This window comes from Diplodia corticola (genome assembly GCF_001883845.1).
Source record: "Diplodia corticola strain CBS 112549 chromosome Unknown scaffold56, whole genome shotgun sequence".
In the NCBI taxonomy this organism is placed as follows: Eukaryota; Fungi; Ascomycota; class Dothideomycetes; order Botryosphaeriales; family Botryosphaeriaceae; genus Diplodia; species Diplodia corticola.
The window spans coordinates 147,328-168,714 of NW_017971535.1; the positions used below are offsets into that span (position 1 = coordinate 147,328).

General features: G+C 59.6%; 7 protein-coding genes across 7 annotated transcripts; 5 read left to right on the top strand and 2 right to left on the bottom strand.

Annotated features, from left to right (window-relative positions):
- Nucleotides 1-289: 289 nt before the first annotated feature.
- Nucleotides 290-799, bottom strand: BKCO1_5600049 (ring finger domain protein; the record flags this gene model as incomplete). The annotated part of the gene is made up of 3 exons (XM_020277410.1): nucleotides 290-461; nucleotides 514-666; nucleotides 711-799. 3 exons carry the CDS (start codon nucleotides 797-799, stop codon nucleotides 290-292), a joined length of 414 nt encoding a protein of 137 aa, XP_020127045.1.
- A 1,273-nt stretch (nucleotides 800-2,072) lies between these two features.
- On the top strand, nucleotides 2,073-2,894 carry BKCO1_5600050 (uncharacterized protein; the record flags this gene model as incomplete). Its single annotated transcript, XM_020277412.1, has 1 exon — nucleotides 2,073-2,894. The coding sequence occupies one exon, from the start codon at nucleotides 2,073-2,075 to the stop codon at nucleotides 2,892-2,894; it is 822 nt and encodes a 273-aa protein (XP_020127040.1).
- A 912-nt stretch (nucleotides 2,895-3,806) lies between these two features.
- Nucleotides 3,807-5,420, top strand: BKCO1_5600051 (c6 transcription factor; the record flags this gene model as incomplete). Its single annotated transcript, XM_020277413.1, has 1 exon — nucleotides 3,807-5,420. One exon carries the CDS (start codon nucleotides 3,807-3,809, stop codon nucleotides 5,418-5,420), a length of 1,614 nt encoding a protein of 537 aa, XP_020127039.1.
- Nucleotides 5,421-5,616: 196 nt separating this feature from the next.
- On the bottom strand, nucleotides 5,617-7,453 carry BKCO1_5600052 (tap domain-containing protein; the record flags this gene model as incomplete). Its single annotated transcript, XM_020277414.1, has 6 exons — nucleotides 5,617-5,775; nucleotides 5,832-6,474; nucleotides 6,530-6,641; nucleotides 6,697-6,962; nucleotides 7,022-7,063; nucleotides 7,119-7,453. 6 exons carry the CDS (start codon nucleotides 7,451-7,453, stop codon nucleotides 5,617-5,619), a joined length of 1,557 nt encoding a protein of 518 aa, XP_020127038.1.
- Nucleotides 7,454-8,615: 1,162 nt separating this feature from the next.
- BKCO1_5600053 (uncharacterized protein) lies at nucleotides 8,616-9,120 on the top strand (the record flags this gene model as incomplete). The annotated part of the gene is made up of 4 exons (XM_020277415.1): nucleotides 8,616-8,700; nucleotides 8,761-8,828; nucleotides 8,895-8,950; nucleotides 9,006-9,120. 4 exons carry the CDS (start codon nucleotides 8,616-8,618, stop codon nucleotides 9,118-9,120), a joined length of 324 nt encoding a protein of 107 aa, XP_020127037.1.
- Nucleotides 9,121-9,394: 274 nt separating this feature from the next.
- Nucleotides 9,395-10,792, top strand: BKCO1_5600054 (chromosome condensation protein; the record flags this gene model as incomplete). Its single annotated transcript, XM_020277416.1, has 1 exon — nucleotides 9,395-10,792. One exon carries the CDS (start codon nucleotides 9,395-9,397, stop codon nucleotides 10,790-10,792), a length of 1,398 nt encoding a protein of 465 aa, XP_020127042.1.
- A 426-nt stretch (nucleotides 10,793-11,218) lies between these two features.
- On the top strand, nucleotides 11,219-13,916 carry BKCO1_5600055 (c6 transcription factor; the record flags this gene model as incomplete). Its single annotated transcript, XM_020277417.1, has 5 exons — nucleotides 11,219-11,770; nucleotides 11,820-12,076; nucleotides 12,136-12,358; nucleotides 12,418-13,127; nucleotides 13,265-13,916. The coding sequence occupies 5 exons, from the start codon at nucleotides 11,219-11,221 to the stop codon at nucleotides 13,914-13,916; spliced, it is 2,394 nt and encodes a 797-aa protein (XP_020127041.1).
- Nucleotides 13,917-21,387: the final 7,471 nt, after the last annotated feature.

A 21,387-nucleotide genomic window follows, 5' to 3' on the forward strand; every position in this document is an offset into this window, starting at 1 on the left:
AGGGCTAGGGGGGATTATTGCAGAGCAGAAGGCAGGCTCGCGAATCGCCTCCCGGCTCCGGGGACAGCTCCCAGGTTTTATAGCTTGGGACGCGCTTGGGGCACTCGAGGGTGGTGATAAGCCCCATTGCACGGCGCCCCGCACGCCCTGCATGCTGGTGGTCTCGCCATCCGCTCGTGCCGATGCGGAGAAGCAGCAGCAGCACAGCATGGTTTGTTGGGCCCTCAAGCCTCCTGCGATCCAATATCTCAACAAACTGCAGCTGCGACGAAACCGGCCGCCGCCCTTATCAGACGGCATGCGCGTCATCCCGCAGCAGCTGCAGCACCAGCCGGTGGCAGAGCGGGCAGTAATAATGCCCGCGAGACACCCACCCGTCCAGGCAGCCCGTGTGGAATACGTGCGGGCAGGGCAGATCCCGCACCCACTCCCTTTTCTCCACCGTGTCCAGGCAGATGGCGCTGCGAGACTGTGAGCCGCCGCCGCTCGTCCAGGGGAGCCGAACCGACCCACCATATCGCGTTCTCGAACACATGCGACGAGGCTCTGCGCCGCTGCGCTTCCACCCAGGCTGCGTAGGGCATCGACGGCGCGTTGTCGTCCAGCAGCACCATGACGTCTGAGGGAGACCGGAGCTCCTCCGACGCCGACTGCACCACGGGCACACTGGACGGGTGAGCAGGAATCGCAGCACAAGGCGAGACACGTACAAGAGCACCGAAACGAAGAAGAGGAAGACCAGGGCGGCGGGCACCACGGCGAGCAGTATTCGCGGGAGAGGAGACTCGGACGTCTCCATTTCGCTGTCGACGACCAGCTGGCAGAGGAGAGGGTACGGGAGATGAAGTCTTCCGGCTCGCTCAAGCCGCTTGTAAACGCAGACGCGCTTTGGAACTGGTCACGCGAACCGGAGATCACGCTACCATGGTGTCACATTTTTTTTTTTCGAGATGCGCATGCGACAGGTTGACCAGGGCGCCGCAGGTTGAAAGCCGAGCGAGACGCTGCGGGCTGTGGAAAGGACGATGTTCGGATTGAATACTACTGACAGGGTCCATGCACCGAGCGAGCGTCGAATTATTACTTGGGTGCAGCGCAGTCGTATTATTTTCCGGATTGAAACGTTTGAGATGGCTGCGACCGCTCGGCAAGTCGACCTGAGCCGACGCTTCCCGGGCCCGAGTGACAATCCTTCCGTCAACGGCGCTCTGCTTCATCTCAAATTCTCCGCGAGTGTACGACGGCCTGATGTTGGCCGCCGTGCATCAGCCCATGGAACACTGATTGGACAACCCCGCACCCTCATCTACTTCAATCGACGAATCCGGTCAAGCTTGCGCAAGAATCACTTCATCTCCGCCCCATGACTGCAGCCGGCCGCAGCTGCTGAGCGGAAACCCCTCACTGCAACACTCAATCCCCCGGATACTCGCCGCTAACCATGCCCAAACAAGAACAACCTTTGACGGTGCACAAACGCTGGAAGACATCATAGCTGTTGGGACCTTACTCCCGGCCAAGCACTCCCTCGTCAACAATCCTCGCTCAGACTCTCTGCTAACATGCCAGACCAAATTCTCGTGCACATTCTACCCATACTGTCGCTTCAAATTTGAGCCACGATGCGCGCACTCTGCACCCAGCCTTCCACAGCTGGCGGATGAGATGCGACTGCTACTCGGTCGATGCCGTGACCCGTCTGCAGGTACCAGAAACAACCCACATCTGGCTGCTCCTGCCTCTCCTGCCCACCTCCTACCGGCATAGTGCCTCCTAGAAAGTCCAAGCCACTCCCCACCATGACCAACTCAGGCACAATATCGTTGCTCTGCTGTAGAATGTCTCGGCTCAGGGTAGCAGAGATGTTGATACGAGCTGCTGTGTAAACCCTTACACTGACCTCTCCTCTGTCTCTACACGAAAGAATGCCATCGCGTCGTACACCAAGACAGAGCTCCTACACCGAAGAGAGTATAAAGAGATGGGAAATCCACCACCACCACCACCATCAACCCACCTGCTCTCACTTCAGACAATAACTCCAAAACAACTCCCCACACTTCCCATCCACCATGCACCTCACCACCCTCACCGCCGCCCTCATCCTCTCCGCCACCACCGCCACCCACGCGGCGACCATCTCCTACCCCCCAGACCCATCCACCACGCCCACCCCGTCACCGTCCGACTACCAAACCGTCTTCGCCCTCCTCGCCGACGCCCCCTCGACCCCCTCCATCCACCTCGCCGCCCTCGCCGCCACCAACGGCTCCCTCCACATCCACCCCTCCCCGCCCCAAAACGCCACCTGCGCCTGGCCTGACGCGGACAACAACTCCCCCGCCTTCGCCACCTTCCTCCACGACGCCGCCACCTCCACCCTGCACCTCTACAACGGCTCCGGCTCCGCTTCTTCTTCTTCTTCCTCCCAGCAGCTGCTCTACACCGACCGCTCCCCCGTCGTGGGCCAGGGCCTGCTGCGGTACACACTGCCTACCGCCGACGACGACGACGGCTACGGCCCTGACGCCGAGGCCTTGCCCTCAGCCGCTGAATCCGCGCCGTGGCAGCTGCAACTGCGGAACAACAGCGACGACAGCGACCACGACGACGACCACGACGTCGACGGCAGCAAGGCGAGCGGCGGCGCGCTGGGCGAGTACTTGGCGTTTGATGGCGACGCGGGGTTTTTGGCGTGTCCAGAGGGGGACGGGGACGGGGATGGGGAGGGGCAGTATGCGGGTTGGGAGGGCGCGTGGAAGGTTTGGCTCGATGTCGGGGTGGAGGGAGGGCGCGGCCCGTGGGGGAGCGAGGGGTGCGTCGCGTTTAGGGCGCGGGCGGTGCGGACGGAGAGGGTGGGCGGGAGGGGGCCGGTGGGGTGTGTCTATCCGTGAGGGGGGGTAGGTGGTGGTGGTGATGGGTTTAGGTGGGGGGAGGGGATCGGCGGGGGGAGGGAAGAAAGGAAGGGAATGCGGGACGCTCTTTTGGTTGTTTTTCTCTCCCCTGTTTTTCGTTTAGGAGAGGAGAGACTTGGTCGTGTTTGATGTTCTTTTTTCCTTTTTTTTCTCTATATTTGTATTCTGGCTCCGTATTAATTCCTCAGGCCGTGGGTTTGATGGTTGTTGCGCCAGAGCTGTGACTCCAACGTGATTGGCACCCACACGGCCACCACTCTTGTGACCAACTGTCGAAGATTGGAACTGGTGCTCGATGCGTGAAAACGCTATGCCTACCCTATCCCTTTTCCAACGCATTGGCTTTGTTGGATGCGAAGAAATAACTAAACGCCTTATTTCAACCAAAAAGCGGATTCTTGACAAAAACACGATCAGTCTTTCACTGCTTGCCTAATGATGGAGCCAGTTGACCCACCCCTTTTTTTTTCCCTTCGAACATTCGATCTTTTGATGAGAGATCGGTCTGAAGTCGAGTGGTCGACCCAGATTGGAATTCCTTGGTGGCACGGGGATTTGCAACCGTCGCACATGTGTTCTAGGGCTAAAGCTCTTGGCTCCATGATGGATTTGGGGGCGTACTTCCTAACAAAGCAACGTGGTTTCGGGGAATCCGAGATGGATCCAGCTTGGCGTCAGCTGCGTGGCTGAGCATCGGAGACAGCGTGGGGCTGAGCTGTAGATACCAAGACCACCCCACAAAACACCCCATGAATGTTGAGCCACAATAACCACCACACACCCGAGCCTCAAGCCCGGAAGTTGGACCGCTCTCGTGCCAGTCTTGAATCTCTCCGCGCCCTGCGTCGGCACCATGCAGAAACGAAGGTCACACACCAAATCCCGCCGAGGATGTCTGGGCTGCAAGCAACGGCACATCAGAGTATGCTCTCGATCGTCTTCTCACCACCACTGGAACTGACGGACAACCGCCAACAGTGCGACCAACAAGGCCCTCCCTGCGCCAACTGCATAGCTCGATCGACCAGCTGCACCTACCCAGCCGCCGCCGCCAAACGGACCTCTCCTTCCTCCTCATCCTCCAACGAACCCATCCCGCACGCCAGCCCCATGATCCCGCGCAACTCGGCCCTCTCCCCGCGCCTCCCCACCGCCGCCTCCTCCACCTCCAACGCCGCGCGCCTCCTCGAGCTCGAACTCCTCCACCGCTGGTCCACCCGCACCTACGCCAGCTTCTGCTCCATCCCCCGCGACCACGCCATGATGCAAACCGAGCTCCCCCAGCAAGGCCTCCATCAGCACTCCTGGCTCCTCGACAGCATCTTCGCCCTCGCCGCCCTCGACCTAGCCTCAACCAGCACCAGCAGCAACCCGACATCCACCAGCACCACCTCCCAACAACACCAACACCAACAACGCCAGCACCACTACGCCCGCACCGCCCTCACCTACCACACGCGCTCCCTCCGCGCTTTCCGCGCCGCCGTCACCACCATCACCCGCGACAACTGCCAGCCGCTCTACCTCGTCGGCGTCACCGTCGCCGTCACCCACCTCGCCGCCCTGCACGTCGACGTCGCCGGCGCCGCACTGCCCTGCATTAATACCAGCGCCGCCCAACAACGACAACACCATTACTCCCCCGTCCTCCCACCCGTCCTCCCCGCCATCCTCGCCTTCTTCGACCTCATGCGCGGCGCCACCGCCGCCATCCTCGCCGCCCGGAGTGGGGATAGCGACAGCGGTGACGGTGGTGGCAGTGGTACTGGCAGCGTCGGCTTCAACTGGCTGCTCCAGAGCATGGAGTCGCTCCGGATCGTCATGGGCATGGCGCCGGCGACGGCCGAGGCGCACCTGGACGGGGGGACGCGCGCGGCGCTGGCGCGGCTGGGGCGCGTGTGCGATTCGTGGCTGTGTGGGTGGGATGGGGGTGGGGTTAATGGTTTCGGTGGTCCCGGTCTCACTACCACTGCGGAGGGGGATCGGGCGGATGCGGCTGTAGTCCAGACGGAATCGCAGACGTCGACGCACCGCACGCTATACGCCCGCGCCATCCTGCCGTTCCTGGAGCGCGCCTTCGCCGAGGACGCGCGCGCCGCCATCGACGTCTTTTGGCTCGGCTTCCCCATCGTCGCCGGCCGCGCCTTCAGGGACGCCGTCGAGCGCGGGCGGCCCGTCGCGCTGCTGGTGCTGATGCATTGGGCCGTGTTGGTCGAGCGGCACGGCGCCAGGGCGTGGTGGGCGAGCGGCGTGGGGAGGCGGCTCGTCGTCGAGGCGGAAGAGGCGTTGTCGGTGTCGATGGGCGGCTGCTGGCCGCCGGAGGAGTATCGTGAGGGGTTGGGTGGTGGTGGAGGAGGAGGAGGAGGAGGAGAGTCGATGCTGGAGTTTTGGGAGTCGGTGGCTTGGGCGAGGAGGGAGGTGGGCTTGTTGGATGATGATGGTGGTGGTGGTGGTGGTGGTGATGCGTTTGGGTTTGAGGTTTTGGAGCTCGGTGGGAATGTGTAAAGTGAGCGGGTTTGTATGGATGATTTCGTACAAGGGTATATGTAAGTATAGATTACATGAAAGCACGACCGCAAACGATTGCTGCGAAGAACATTGACGTCTTACCAAAAAGGAAAACGAAGACAAAAAAGACGAGTAAGTAAATAGGCCATCAACTCCGAGCTTTAGAGGATACAAAACCTTGCTTGATCATGCATCAGACAAGGTCAGTAGGGATGACGTCCTTCCAGGTCACATTCGAGAACAGAGGCTGATCTACCTCGCATACGGTACCAGGCTCAGGCAGTGTGCCGTTCAAAAAGTAAGCCTGAACCGCCTTGACTGTACAGATGGACGCTTGGGCTATCGAGGCGTGCTGCAGAGTAGCCATCAGTCAGCTTAGATAAAAAGCCGCAGGATTCAGATACCTACACCGAAGCCGTGGTGCTCGAGAGCCACAGCGCCCGGGAAGCTCTTGCTGGCGTTGAGCGCAGACGCGAACGGCGTCACCGGATCGTACGTGTTGCCGATGGTGAGAATGGGCGTCCGTGTCTGGACGTTGAAGTCGCCCAGGTATCGCTCTTTGGCATCCATCTGCCATCTGGCGCACTGCATGACGGTGGAGCTGAAGACGTCGCCTCCGAGCCGGCTCAGCCGCATCTGCTCGTCGATTGCGGGGAGCGTCTCCTCCATGCGCGAAGACCGCGTTGCCTTGTCGCCGCACAGGATGCCGATTCTCGCCTCGGTTGACGTGAGCCCGAGCACCATGGTCTGCCAGCCCGGGTCCGTCACGTTTCCGGTCATCATGCCGTCGATGAGCTCGGCCAGGTCAGAGTAGACTCGCGGGTTGTAGAGCGCTCCGACTACCGACCCTCTCAAAGCGCTGTAGTCGATCGAGTAATCCGGTAGCGAGATGGGGTGATACTTGACATCTTCCAACCACGCGTAGAAGCCGTCCTCGAGGCTTGAAGCGGTGGCGTTGGGACGATTCAATGCGCATTTGTCGCCTGCTTCGACACAAGCCTCCAGAAAGGCCGAAAAGGTCCTGTCGGTGCCCTCCCACATTTCGGTGTCGCTATTGGAGAGGACGTGGGTCAGCTCATTTCATTGTTACGGGACTGTAGACATACTGATAGTGCCAGTACTGGTGGATGTTAAGCACGCCGTCTATGATGACTCTGTCGACTCTTTCGGGGAACATGGCGGCGACAGTTGCCCCAAGCGGCGAGCCGTACGAGAAACCTATCGAGCGTCAGCAGGAGTCGGAACCTCTGGAAAGCGTGGAGCCTTTGCTCACCCCAGAACCTCAGCAGCCCATCCTCGCCAAGAGCATCGACAACCGAGATGAGATCTCTGGCAGTGTAAGCCGTCCCGATGACGCCTCCAATGCCGGTGGCGTTGGTGTTGTTTTGGCAGGTATCGGCGTAGCTTTTGGAAATCGCCCACAGATCTCCGAGTGCTGTGTCCGAGGCGTTGCCGGCGATGAGGCGGTTGGTCAATTGCCAAAGGAGCTTCTCCGTGTCGTCGCCGAAGCATGAGAACGGGATGGTATCCACGGTTCCTCTGTTTGAACGCTCATCGTCAGCACTCACGAAAGATCGGTTGCGCTTGCACCGTCTTACCTCGGATCAAATGCTATGAGATCATGATAGCCGCCAGTGTATCTGAGAATCCCTGTCAGAAATCGCTCGAGGTCAATCGCCAGCACCGCCGACATACGCATTCATCTGTGCAGCGACAGAGCTCAGTTCCGCGCGACCACCTGATCCAGGGCCGCCAAAATTGAACAAGATGCTTCCTCTTGAGGGCGACTTTGTGGCAACCGCCTTGGCAAGTTTAAGCTCGAGCATTTCAGTAGAGTTGGACGCGAGATAGTCCAACGGAACGGACAGGGATCCGCAGAGCATGGGCAAGGTTTCGATCTCGAAGCCACATGGGCTCCACTGGATACCCTGAGTTTGATTCGTAGAAGGATACGGAGTCCGAGGCTCCGCGAGGATGGCGGTGGCCTGGAATAATAGGAATGGAAGGTAGCCAGAAGTCTTGGGAAACATGATGGATGATGGGAAAGCGTGTTGATGTGATGAGTGTGAAAGACATGCAGATAAAAGTCGGTCTTGAGTATTGACTGTGCGAGGCTCAGACAACGCCATCGACGTAGCTGCTTGATATCGAGAGTAGAGACTGTGTAGAACAAGTTTCTTTTCGACCAGGCGAAAGGCCAAGAACAAATAAAAATCATTGCCTTCAGTTGTGAGGTTAGAGATGACTGTGTCTTGAGCACTGAATGGTCATTTAGCAGTGCAGAAGACGTGTAGAAGACGCCAATGTGCATGTTCGCTCGTGCAGCTGCGAAATACGCGTACCGGCCAACTTGACTGTCATACACAAGGCTGAGTTTCCTGCAGATACGCGTACATGAGTAAGCGACCAATCGGGGGCGAGCTGATCGGCACTGCCATGAATCGCTGTCGCATCAGCACGAGCTGCATGCGGAATGAAAAGGGAATGGAAAGGGAATGGATTGACAGAGGTCCTCGGCGAAGCTTATGGACACTTCAAATTACGTACTTTGAAAGAGTATTTCCAAAGAGAGACATAGCCTCCACGCACGGGTCTTGGGTTGCATGGAGCTGAACGAATCAGCATGGAGCTGAACGAATCAGCATTGAGCACCATGAATCATCCGCATTCATAGGTATTCCTTCATTACCTCTTTGGAGCATCATCTCTTTTGTCCGGGATACAGCTCCATAGTGTGTGGCCGTGTTGGATGTAAATCTCGCCTTTTGGGGCAGTAGAAGAAGTTTGCAGGCAACCACCTGTTAAGAGCAAGGAGGGAGTAAGCAAAGGATTGTCGCGTGGAGATGACTACATCTAATTCTGGCAGTACCAGGCACGTCTGTGGTGCACACGGCCTTGTAGCTGTTCCAAAACAGGAAGTTCTTGGTGCGTTGAAAAGTGGGTATGCCCAGATGCGGACAGCACGACTTCCATTTTCAGCTGACCGCTCCATGGGGCTGGAAACACCAACACACGACCACAATGTCTGCGGGCTCGATTCCTCCGGTTGTCAGCTCGCGCTTCAAGCAACAGGAGCTGAAAAGCGAAACACCAAGTATATAAAGAGGACGGTCGACGGACCTTGGAACCCCAAACCCAAGCACAACGAAACGCCTACAACCAACCCACATCACAAACACGCCATCGTTCAAAATGCGCTTCTCTGTCATCGCTGCCGCTGCCATTTCCTGCGCTGCCCCGGTCTGGGCCAACGCCGAAACCACAATCAAGGCAGTCGGTCCGTCACATCTGTACCCTCACCACTCGGGCCAACTCGGATTACTGACAAGTCGGCCAGGTGATGTCGACAAGACGGCTCTCAAGGACTGCCTGGACTCGTACCGCAACGACAATTGGGACGGCATGGTGAGATCCCGCACGCTCATACCTACTTTCCGCAGCACAACCAACTGAATTGCCATGGCAACGCAGAACTGCGGAGCCCGAGGCTGGTTCAAGGGCCACCGCCCCGCTTACCAGAGCTCCAAGTGAGTCATCTTCTTTTTGTCAGAGTGGATGGTGGCTGATGAAGGATCCTGACAGCAACTGCTACGACGCCTGCGCTCCGGGCATCAGGTCTGCCATTGATCAGGGCGGGTCCAATGTCGAGTGTAGGGACTACGAGGGCGTGACCCAGTGCTGGATGGGTTACAACTAGGGGAAGTTCCGAGGAACAGGACAGCACGAGGGTGAGGGAAGGGATGTGAGAGATGTAGATGTCAGGTGTTTGTAGAGAGGCGGGATGAAGCAATAGAAGTCACGTTGTGGCCCCTGAAGTGCATTCGATGATAAGTGCAAGCAATGCGTGATGGGCTTAGTCATATCAAGGCACGCACTAAGAGCCAAGACCCACTGACGTGCGTGGCCAAGGCTTGTTTCATCCCAAACGTCGTGCAATCACCAGACGCCAAGCATCTTGTCACACCTTCCCCATGCCGTCCGCCAAAGAAGTGGATCCTCCGCCCCTCCTTGCGGGGGAGGAAACCCCGGTCGAGAGCGCTGCCACGCTCCAAGGAACCGAAGGTCTCGACGAACTCTCTGCGCCCAGCCCCGTCGCCATCCACGAGGAAGGCCCATCGCTCGAGCAACGCCAGTCCATTCCTCATCCCGACAGGCCGGCCCAGGATGAGAGACGACATGACCTGGAGGGAGCACGCGAAGAAGAAGCTCGTCCCCCAGCCGCCGCGAAGCTGATCAACGCGTCCAAAATCTACATCGCCTCGTACCTCGTCTTCTTCTCCATCCTCGGCACGCTGGCACGCCTCGGGCTGCAGGCCATCACCATCTACCCGGGCGCGCCCATCGCCCTCGGCGAGATCTGGGCCAACGTCGGCGGCACGCTCATCATGGGCTTCCTGGCCGAAGACCGCTCCCTCTTCCAGCGCGACCTGGCCCCGGCCACGCAGCGCAGCCAAAAACACAACGGCGGCAAAGAGCAGCTGAAGAAAGAGCACACGGCCATCAAGAAGACCATCCCCGCGTACATCGGCCTCAGCGTCGGCTTCTGCGGCTCCTTCACCACCTTCTCCTCCTTCATGCGCGACGCCTTCCTCGCCCTCTCGGCCGACCTCAACACCGCCGCCACCTCGTCCGCCGGCCAAACCTCGCCGCCCACGCCCCGCCCCCGCAACCCCGGCTACAGCATCGAAGCCCTCCTCGCCGTCCTCATCCTCGAACTCGCCGCCAGCCTCGGCGCCCTCAGCCTCGGCGCCCACCTCGCCCTCCTCCTCGAGACCGCCCTCCCTGCACCGCGCCACGCCCGAGCGGAGAGGAACTCCACCACCACCACCACCAACACGCCGCCGAAATCGAAATCGAAATCGAAACCAACGCCAACCCGCTCCCTCCTCGACCCCCTCGTCGCGGCCCTCGCCTGGCCCGCCTGGCTCGGCGCCGTCATCATGGCCGTGCGGCCCCCGCGCGACGCGTGGCGCGGCCAGGCCGTCTTCGCCCTCGTCTTCGCGCCCGCGGGGTGCCTCGCGCGGTACCACCTCTCGCTGTGGCTCAACGCGCGCGCGCCGCGCTTCCCGCTCGGCACGTTCGCGGCCAACGTCGCGGGCACGCTCGTGCTGGGCGTGTGTTTTGATCTGCAGCGGGGTGGTGGCAGTACCAGTGTCGTTGGCTGCCAGGTGTTGCAGGGGGTTATGGATGGGTTTTGTGGGTGCTTGACGACGGTGAGCACGTGGGTGTTGGAGCTGAAGACGCTGCGGAGGAGGCATGCGTATGTGTATGGGGCGGTTAGTTTGGCGGCGGGCGTCGGCGGGTTGGTCGTCGTCATGGGGAGCGTGAGGTGGACGGTGGGGTTTGGGGCGGTTGGGTGCAAGACTTGATTGAGAGCGTGCTTCTGTGGTGGTGGTGGTTTGCGGATTTCGTGCCCGTCTGCCGGCCACGAGTTTGTCGAGGGCGGGTGGTGATCGCCGAGTGCGCACTGCCGGTGTTCGCCGGGTAGTCATGGGGGAGTTTTGGGGATTGTTCGGTCCGATTCGACACGTTGTAGTCCTGTTGAGACTGTCGTTTTGCAAGCATAATTTCTAATATAGAGGCTGGTAGAGGCCGAGACTGGACAGTGGTAACGGGAGTCTGACGGTGCACATGGGGAGGGATGGCGGCGGAAAGTAGTGGCCGCGGCGTGCACCACCACTTTTGGCAAAAAGTCTGGCTGAAACCGAGCCTCGGCAGACTCCGCATCGGGTGTCTCGGATGGGCCGAGTTTGAGCAGGTCGCCACGGCCCTTGACATTATTGTTCGAACAAGCCATGAGTGCTTCAATGGACGAGCAGTCGTCCGTCTGGCCGTCGTCTTCGGCCGCCTCGACGCCCAGGACGCGCCGGCGCGCCATCACCTCGTGCGACACCTGCCGCCGCCGCAAGGTCAAGTGCGACCGCCACCATCCCGTCTGCTCGCCATGCCGCACCGCCCGCCGCCCCTGTCTCTACAGCGAGAGCTCCGTCCGGCAGCACGGCATCGCCGCTCCCCGCCACCGCAACACCGCTGCCGTGCGCAGACGCCTGCCCCGCCCCGACTCCAGTCTCGACGCCATCGACACCCGCCTCGAGCGCCTGGAAAGCCTGCTCGAGCGCGTCATCCACGCCTCGGCCCGGCCCCCTGCGCCCCGCCCTCGAGACCAGAGCCAAGCCAGCGCCAGCGCCAGCCACGTGAGCTCGCGCGCCAGTCCCGACCTCCCTTCGCCGGCTGCCTCGTCTGCCGAGCCCATCAGGGCCGAGGACGACGGCGACGGCACCCTGCTGGTCGCCAAGGGCGGCTCGCAGTTTGTTTCTTCTCACCACTGGTCCTTGCTGGCGACGGAGGTGAGGCCGCATCACCGAATTAATGCCATGACGCTGACGTGTCGCCCAGCTCCAAGACATCCGCGAGATCCTGAGCACCGACAAGGAGCCTTCGACCCCAGACGTCTTCGCCGTGCCCACCGGCCATGTCACGCAGCTCCTACCCGCCGATTCTTCCGACTGCTACGAGCTTCTCCGCGTCTTCTACCTCTATGTCGACCCAATCACGCGCTTGGTGCACAGGCCGTCTCTCGACACACGTTTCGCCCTGTTCGTCCAGCAATACGTGACCCCGCGATGGTTGACCATGAACCGCTCCGACGACCGGTGAGCCCGCCGTTTCCTAGAATCAATCCCTGTTGCCCGTTCACTGACCCTTGTTCAAGCCTCGAAGAGAAACTCAACCATGACGGACTGCTCCAGTTCCGTCCCCTCGCCTTTGCCATCTTCTACGCCGCCACCTACAGCCAGGCCGCCGCCTCTGGCTACGCCGAAGACAAGCGGCGCCTGATGGCCACGTACCGCAAAGGCCTCGAGCTCTCGCTGCTGGCCGCGGATTTCTGCTCCTCGTCCAGCCTCGAGGTCCTCCAAGCCTACGTCCTCCTTTTGGTCAGTCATAAACCCCTCCCGTCCCTCCGCACTCCTCGGCTTAACGCGCCTCGAAAAAGAGCTGCCAACTCCGCGACGTGACCATCGGCCGCACGTGGCCGCTGCTCGGCGTCGCCACCCGCATGGCCATCGGCCAGGGCCTGCACCGGGAACCCACCCTGTTCCGCCCCGTGCCCGACGAAGTCAACGTCGAGCTCCGCCGCCGCATCTGGCACCAGCTGTGCTACCTCGAGTGGCGCGCCGCCGAACTCAAGGGCGTCGTGCCCGCCGTCACCGACGACGCGCTGACGACGCGCGTGCCCAAGAACGTCAACGACTCGGAGCTGTCGGACCAGTGCCACCCGGGCCTGCTGGACTGCTACATGGAGAACGAAGAGGGCCGCTGGACCGACATGACGTTCTTGGTCGGCAAGTCGCGCTGGATCTCGTGCGCGCGGTCCATCGCGTCCAACGTGCAGAGGCTGTTTCGGGGGAAGAAGAGGCCAGGAGCGGCGGCGGCGGCGGCGGCGGCGGCGGCGATCGAGGACGAACTCGCGGGCCAGACGATGGTGGAATTCGAGCGACTGCTCCACGACACGAGCGCGCTGCTGGACGGCGTGCGCGAGCGCATCCAGTCGTACTTCCGCTTCTCGTACGCGGACAGCACCCCGCTGCAGAAACTGTGCCTCATGACGTCGCGCAGCATGGAGTGGAAGTGCTGGCTCACCTTCTGGTGCGGCGTCCCCAAGCATTTCAGGAAGAAAGTCATGACCGACGACGCACGACGAAAGTAATCATTTCCCTCCCGTCCCTCTCCCCACTTCTCTCTCTCTCTCTATCCCCGCATGCTCGCACACATCCCATCACACAACAAAACAACACTCACTCACACTCACCCCCCTCTCTCTCCGCTTCCGCCCGAAACAGAGTCCTCCACGAATCCGTCTCCCTCCTCGAGAACCTCAACGCCATCACCGCCGACCCCTCCGTCCAGGGCTTCAAGTGGTTCCTCGACGCCCACTCGGCCTTTCAGTGCATCTTCCTCGTCCTCTCCGAGCTGCAGGAGCTGGACCACGCCCACGCCCCCGCCGCTCCCCTCCCTACCGAAGACGCCACCCTGCGCGCCCGCGCCGTTGCCGCCCTCGGCCAGATGGTCGCCTTGCACGAGGGCGCAGAGTCCCGCCCTTGGGCTGTGATTAAGAAGTATGTCGACCGCCTCGAACCGGCGGCAGCGTCGTCATCGTTGTCGTCGTCAGCGGCGGCGATAGCAACGGTGGGTGCGGTTGAGACGGGGATAGCGGGGGCAGGAGTCGGTGCTGCTGGTGGGAGTGCAATGGACGACGTACGGCGCCAATTGGAGAGCGGTGCGTTCACCACTGCCCACGACGGTAGTCAGACCGCTGCCGCTAATGCTGCTGCTGCCGCCCTCGCTACCGATGTCGACAACGACTTTGACGCTTTTACGCCCGTCTTGCCGCAGCCGTTTGCGACGGAGGAGGAGTTGCTGCAGTTTACGTTTCCGCCCGGGACGGAGTGGGCGGATCCGATGCAGGATTTTCATTTGTGGCATATGCCGTAGATGGGTGAGAATGTCGATGTTCAAGGTGGATGGTGTATATGTGTGTGTGTGTGTGCGTGTGTGTGTAGGGGACAGTAATAATTTACCCGTATTAGACAAGGTTGCAAACATGCATTTTCCGCGCTTCTACTCACCCTTCCCTTGATGGATGGATCTGACATTCAAAAACAAGGTTTCCTCTCGGCACGGCTAGAAAGAGATGCAGTGATACCAAGTGTGCTTTAGAAGTCTTTTTGGACATTGCAAGATGAGCCCACTGACATTCGATTGTGGTCGGTCCAGTTTGGTCAGCCTGCTGGTGGCGCCTTGGGAGCCAATCCAAAAGCTTTCTCGATCCACTAAACGACCAAGACATGCTGACGAAGAGATGGCACGGGTACAAGCTCAAGGATCTCCCTGGCTTTCGGGGTCTTACTGCCCGGTCCGTCCAATGCAAAGACTGAAAACCAAAATAGCGTCGGCAGTCAGACGTTATTAATCATCAATCTTATATAAAGTGTTTGAGACCCGTATATGCGTCAGGAAATTCTCACATGTCAGGTGGAAGAGAGAATAAAGTTTAGATCACGTTCAAATAAAGAAGTGATGAGAAATCACCGAGAGATCACTGAGCGATCTCTGCAGCTGGCATCGGAGAATATCAGCAGACCTGTCCAGATCTCGGTTGATCGAAGCACTATTGGCTCAGCCGCAAGAGTAGGGAAAAGTCGGGAGAGAGCAGTCGCAACTGCATCGGATGACCAACTCGATCAAGTTAGGAATTGTTCTCGACATCCACACCATCGGGCTTGACACCGCGCTTGCTGTGCCGCACTAGGCGCCTCACACCCCACTTTGCGCTCTGGGCTGGCGGCGGCGGAGGATGCCGTGGAGTCGGTGGTAACTCCCGACGTCTTGCCTGCCCGCTGCTGCGCCGCACTCTTACAGGACGCCTCCACTTTACAAAGTTCCTCTGAAGTGACACCGGGCGTAGCCATTGCACCATGCGGAATGCCTTCCTATACGGGTCTAACTGACGGGACTTTCTTGGCACTATTGCAGCCTCGTGTCGTCCCAGGTGAGAAAGTGTTGAGGGCAGTGGCGCTAGCTAGTCATTTTCTGCGCCTCAAGCGCCATGCCGTTTACTTAAACAACGGCTTCTCGTATGCCGGTCGGAGCCCCACCTGCTTTGCGAGCTGCTAAGTCGACCTGTACTACGGATTACCACTTGGACCCTGATCGTCGATGGGGTCGCGCTTAGTCGTCTGCGGAACCTGCGGAACCGCGCGGCAAGGTACGCTTGGACAATTTGATTTTGCCACGACATGCGGCGCACAGTGAACTGGATTGGATTGCTGAACCCGATCCGAGGCTTCCAAGAATCTAGGCTGCAAGCCATGTCGATCAGTTCTCACTACTGTAGTTGCCTGCGCGCTGTCACTAGATCTGCTGCCCACATTTGCCGCCTGTATATCGCAGCGGAGCAACGGCCCTTTCGGGAAGCTACGACTTGATTACGTTTCGATATGCGAGACGAGAGTAGCTTGACGAGTAAACTAAGAGTACTTAGCCGCGTAACGAGTCACTTTAGCCGGAAAGCCATGCTAGCTGGCTCCAACATCCAAACTCGGCCTGGAAGTAGTCACAAGACTTTAATATACCTGACACTCTTGGCCGATGTGAATTACTCCAAGGGGCTAGTGGATCGAATACCTGTAGAGCCTGTCGCTGAAGGTGCCGTGCCGAAATCGCCCTCACCACCCAGCCAGTCAGAACCCCCGCACGCCGCACTTACCCGGCATGAAGCTTTGCAACGACATCCCATTCCCGCCATTGTGAAATAGTTAGAACTATTGTTGAGAACAACTCCATCGCGGAGCATACTCACCAGTTTGAGCGGTCTCTGCGACTGCCAGCCCATCGCCCCAAATGGCCCTTTCACGCCTTCGCGCTGCAGTCTCCGGAATTAAGCCTCGTGTACATGCCCCGGTCCAACCACAGCCGCAAAAAGACCACCACCACCACCAGAAGCACCATTGCCCCCCATTCCTCCCAATTAACACATCAACGCCAGCTTTGCTCCGCCCCATTCACCCTCAACGCCGCCCCCGTAAGCGTAAGCGTCTAAAACATAAGAAACCCCAATACATCCACCACACCCTCGCCGACCCTCGCACCCGCCAGCACACGCCCCCACCCCAGACCACTCCCTGAACTCTGCCTCCATCCACCGCATACGTGAGCGTCGCCCGCCGCGCGCGCCCGCCTCGGACCACCCCACCGCGTACGTAGGTACTCCACCCCCCTCGCCATGGGCCCGCGCCCGGCGCCCGCGTCCGCTCGCCCGCAGAAGCGCCTCGTCCGCGTTCTGGCCCTCCCAAACCACGTCCGTCGCCGCCTCTCCTTTTGTTTTCACCGTCGGCTTCCTCCACCAGCACCATCGCACCCGCTGATCCGGCGGTAGGTAGCGGCTCGGCTCCGGCCGGTGAGTAGAGCAGAGCAGAGCCGCTCCGACTTGAACGTCGCACGGCAGTAGCCACCTAGGTAGGTACAGCTAGCACGGCCGTGGGTAGGTCGACGCTTATTTGGTTCGCTTTGGGAGTAGATGAGGGGGGGGAGGACGGCGCGGCCTCGCCGCCGCCGCTGTTACTCCTCCTTACTCTCTACTACTTGCTTCTAACGCCGCCGCCGCCGCCGCCGCCGCCGCCGCCGCCGCCATCGTCGTCGTCGTCGGCGGCGTCGCGGGGTCGTCGTCGGCGTCGTCAATCGATGCCAACGACTTCGTCCCGCCCCCTCTGCTCTTCTCTCTTTCTCTCTCCCCTGTCCTTTGCGTTTCTCCCGCAGCTCTCTTTCCCTCCCACGAGATCAGGAAGAGTGCAGCAGCCGCGACACACACACACACACACACTTTTCTTTCCCCCGCGTCGTCGCGGCGGGAGAGGCGAGGGCGCCAATGGCGCGGGAGAGCTGTTGTTGTTGTTGGGGCGGAGGAGAAGGGGGAAGGGGAGAGGGGGAGGGTTTGGTGAGCATGTGGGGTTGAGGATCGGGGTATAAGGGAAAGAGAAGGAAAGAGGGCGTGTCGCTGACCAGCAGCTCGGTGACTTGTTGTTGTTGTTGTTGTCGTTGTTGGATTATTCCGTTCGATCGACCACTGATCACGTCGTTTCTGGGGAGATGTGTCGCCCAGCGGTTCGCCGGCTATGAAGGTCATCTACAGGGGAGGCGATGAGCGCGGAATGTTGAAGGTCGGTCGTGAGGCAGCGGTGGTGGTGGGAACTTGCTTGTTGGGTCTCGATGCGGCGTTGATCTGTCATGGTATGATGGGATATGTTCTCGTCCTTGGCTTCACTGGACGCGGATGCTCCGTATACCCAATTGCGGTGGAGAGTGAAAGTGGATAAAGGTATTATTTTTCCAACACCCGCAGAGCTTTACAGTCAGAGACGTTTCGCAATACGCTTCTCTGCTATATCGAAGCTCAACGTAAAATTGAAATATCATGTCTAAATATGCGGCAGGAAAATTGAAGTGCGTGAGAGGTCCTTTACACGGCGAAAATCACAACAGTGAAGCCATAGCCTCAGAAATGCCAGTAATATATTCTAAATGTGTATAGAAGCGTTCACTGTACAAGGTTTTAAGTTCCCGTCCTCGTCGTTGCCACGAATCGCCAGAATCCAGCGGCGTGGTGAAAAGAGTACCAGACGCAGATTAGCGGCAAACGGGTGTGTGGTAGGTACGTATTTTCGCCTTCGTATGGGCACGGTCCCCTCGGCGCAGGAATGTCAGAGGTGCAGCGAAGGATTTGGGTCCATTCCGGATGCAGTATGGCCCAGATGCCGGCGTAAGCCCCGTGTGCGTAAGCCAGTAGTGACCAAGGACTGGAAGCCTTACCGTGAGCGTTTTCTGACAGCTTGGGAGACCCACTGTTTGGCCGTCTAGAGCGCGAAGTAGGTGGTGTCGTGGCCGCCTTGATTAAATCGTGTCTGCCTTGGCTTTGCTCATGGTGGTCGGCGCCATGGAAGTACGCTGGCGTCGCCACTCGCCTTTTGAGACTGCTCACAATTGTTAGTCCAGGGGTAGCACAGGATTGAGCTGCGGCGCTGTCGGCGGTGATTGTCGTCGTCAAAGGATCAAGCCCTCTGCACTGACGGTGTTCGTCGCCTCGCGAGTGCTGGAGATTGACATGGCTTTGACTGACACGGCACTAGCATGTGGCTCAGCCCACTATTGATAATTAGCTAGTTCACGTAGGATCTTGATGATGAACAGCAAAGCCATGCGGCGTAAGTAGAAGTCCGTTGTCACGTGCTAAATTGCTCGTCACTCATCAACGATGCGGGACCTCGTCATTCCCCAATGCAGAACCATAGTCTTCCAACGACACTGCATGATAGATAAGCTTGAATCTGGCCTGCACTCACTATTGGCAATGTGTCTTTGGGCTGCAGTTGCAGTAAAGATCTCCAAGTAGACGAAAAGCAATATAATCCAGTAGCCGGATCGAGCTAGGCCAAAGTCATGTGCGGTGCGGCGCTCCTGTCACCTTTTGCTAGTGTGTTACTGCGTACGGCAATAGGCGCTGAAGGTCGCGTTGTAGGACGGCTAATCAACGCGCGCCATGCTTTCGTGCTGACTCGGGCTTGACGTCAATCACTACCTCGCGAGCTCATCTGCAGCCCAATTGCCGATCAATACCTGCCCTACGTGGTAAGACCCTGTGCCGCAGACGCCGGCGGTCACTGCTGAATGCTGATACCCATGCTCTGCCCTGTCGCAAACCGGTGGTGCAAGTACGCGGGGTGGGGTCGGCCAGCGCAGGCACCACTTTTTTTCACGTGCCTGCCAGCATGCAGGAGCAAGGGGACCATGGGCCCATCCGAGAAACGTCCGCTCGCGAGGGCGGATCTTGTGGGGAGCCCGCCCAGCCAACGTGGTGGTGCCCTGATGTTCAGTGACCGCTGCGCGGACAGTTAGCGAGGAGAATCTGCAGGGCGGTGAGGCGTCCAAGGAAGCGCGCTAGATGCGGCGCGGAAGCGTGCTAGGACGGCAATGAAGCAACGGTTTCCTTGACTCCTGACTGCTCTCCGATGGCTCAGGACATGGACATTTCGATTCGTACTGTACGTGCTGCGTTCCCACTCGATAGGGACTGGACCGTTAAGTCAGGGGTGTGCCCCAATCATATCGCGTGAGACTTCCCCATGCAAAGCCCGCTGAAACCATCATCATGCCAGCGTCTCCTTTCATATCATTACACGTTCCAAGACGAGCAGAAACCGTATCATGGAGCATGGCATTCTGGGCGTTGAGCGACCGATCGAGCCATCGGCTTTCAGACCGCCCTGATGGAGCGCTTCGCGTCCAGCGGCCGGGTAAGAAATCAGACGGCTTGGCTGCCCCATACCCAGTCGCAATGAGAGTGCGATTACTCGTGTGGGGGCGAAAAGGATGCAGCGGCGTGTCCGGGCCCGAGAACCCTGGCAATTAACGACGACGTCTTTACGCCGCCGTATCTACCGCTCCGCGGAACCTGCACCAGCCGCGTCCTAAGCGCGGCACTGACGACTCTCTCGCGTAATCCTCCCATCCGCCTCGTTTAGAAAAAGGCCGCATGGGGGAAAAGATCTGTAGGTGGGGGGGGGGAGGGGTGGTGTCTTCGTGCCTTGCAGAGCCGATCAGCGGAGAAAAGCGCACAAAAATGCAGGGTGCTGTGCCACGCAACGTGCTTTCTGGTCCGGGCAGTCCGGGCTGCAGCGAGAAGAAGGTCTAGAGCATGCCTATCCCTGGCGATACCATTCGCAACTCCCGCCCACCCACTCCCCATATGGCGCCAAATCCTGCGTGACGTCGCGCAACCGTAACAGTGGGCCGCCGCGAGTCCGCTGCCGCGTTCCCCGCTGCAAGGGTGCCCCGGTCGAACAGGGCCCTTGACCTTGTTGCGCTGAAGATTCCCCACGGGATGGGATTGCTATAAGAGATCGGAGATAAGATGCCTGTTGTGATTGGAAGATCCACCCTTCCTTCCGCTCCCGGGCGAACGGAGAGCGCACCGTGCTCGAGAACCCACTTCCAAGGGTGGGTGGTGGTGGCGTCCAGACCGAAGACACGGCCGTACGGGCTGCGGTGGTGGTGGGAGGCGGGCAAGCCAGCGACAATGGGGATGAGAGGCCGGTAGCATCTCGCGCGTGCGCTAGCGGCTAAATAGTGACGGGCGGTGTCCGCCAGCGAAGCAAGAGATGAAGGGAAAGAGAGAGAAAAAAAAAAAAGAGAAGCACTGGCCAGGACGTTGCCCAAAGCGGCAAAGGGCGGGCTTCTTCCCAGCTCGCACGCTCGCACCACCGCCGAGGAAAAACGAAGGAAGGGAAAGAAGCTGTGCCTCCCGCGTCAGTGGCGAGCCGTGCCGCCGCGGCCCCTGCAGCCACGCCCGCACGCCCGGCCCCTGCATCGCTACCAAGCGGTCAGAACCTGCTGATGAGCTTATCAACACCCGGGCCGGCCCCCCCTTCATCGGCACAGCTTCTGCCCGCTTCGGGCGACCAAGGGCCCATAGAACGAAAGAACCGGGGTGGTGGCCGTGGTCTGGTCCGCAGCCTTGCAGGGGTGGGCGGCGGTGGTGCAGGCGGGGGTGGGTGGGCACTGGGCACGCCCACCACCGGAAAGAGTGTCCGGAGTGCATGAAGAAGGGCTGGGATGATGGGACAAAGGCAAAAAACCGGACCGAGGCCGGTGATCAGTAGGTAGTTGGTGCGAACACAGACACCCGCGTCTATCGTGACGTCCAGGGCATTGCCGCCTCGCGCTCCACCACCACCATCCGCCCCAATGCTACTGCTGTGCCGCACTCTTCTTCTCTCAGTACCCTTGCCAAGGAAAAATGAGAGACAAAAAAGATTAATTGTGGTGACGGGGAAACGGGCGAGCCCCACCGCAATACTACGTCGACGGTTGCTGTGCCGCAGAGCTCGTACAACACGGGGCCGCCCGGTTCATGACTGAGGGTGAGCCCGCCCGGCTACCGCCGAGCGAGCGGCCGGACCAGCAGTCGTTCCATCCGCCGCGGCCGAGCGCGAATCGTGAATCGGGCGAATCAGATCGGAGTCGAATGGCCCGGCCACCGCCAGTTTCTCGTGCCTTCCGAGCCGAGATGGAGGTTGGCGGGCGGCACAGCAGGTCGCAACGCTGAGAGGGAGAGATAAGAGATGGAGAAAGATACGAAGGTCATGTTGAATCAATCCATGTTAGAGAGAGAGAGAAAAGCTGGTGGATCCCGGATAGCAAGTAAAAGTAAATTTGCCTGGTTGCTAAAAAAAAAAAAAAAAAAACAAGAATTGGTAGCAGCGGGTGTGGTATACGTCTTGCTCGCGCTATAGCTGACCGTTTCCCTCCTCCCCGGATGTGTCAAGTCCCGTGGATTTCCAAACGCCTACGCCGGTTGTTGCTTTTTCCCGGATGATTTTCGCAAAAGATCAGGATGCCCTTTGCCCTCGTT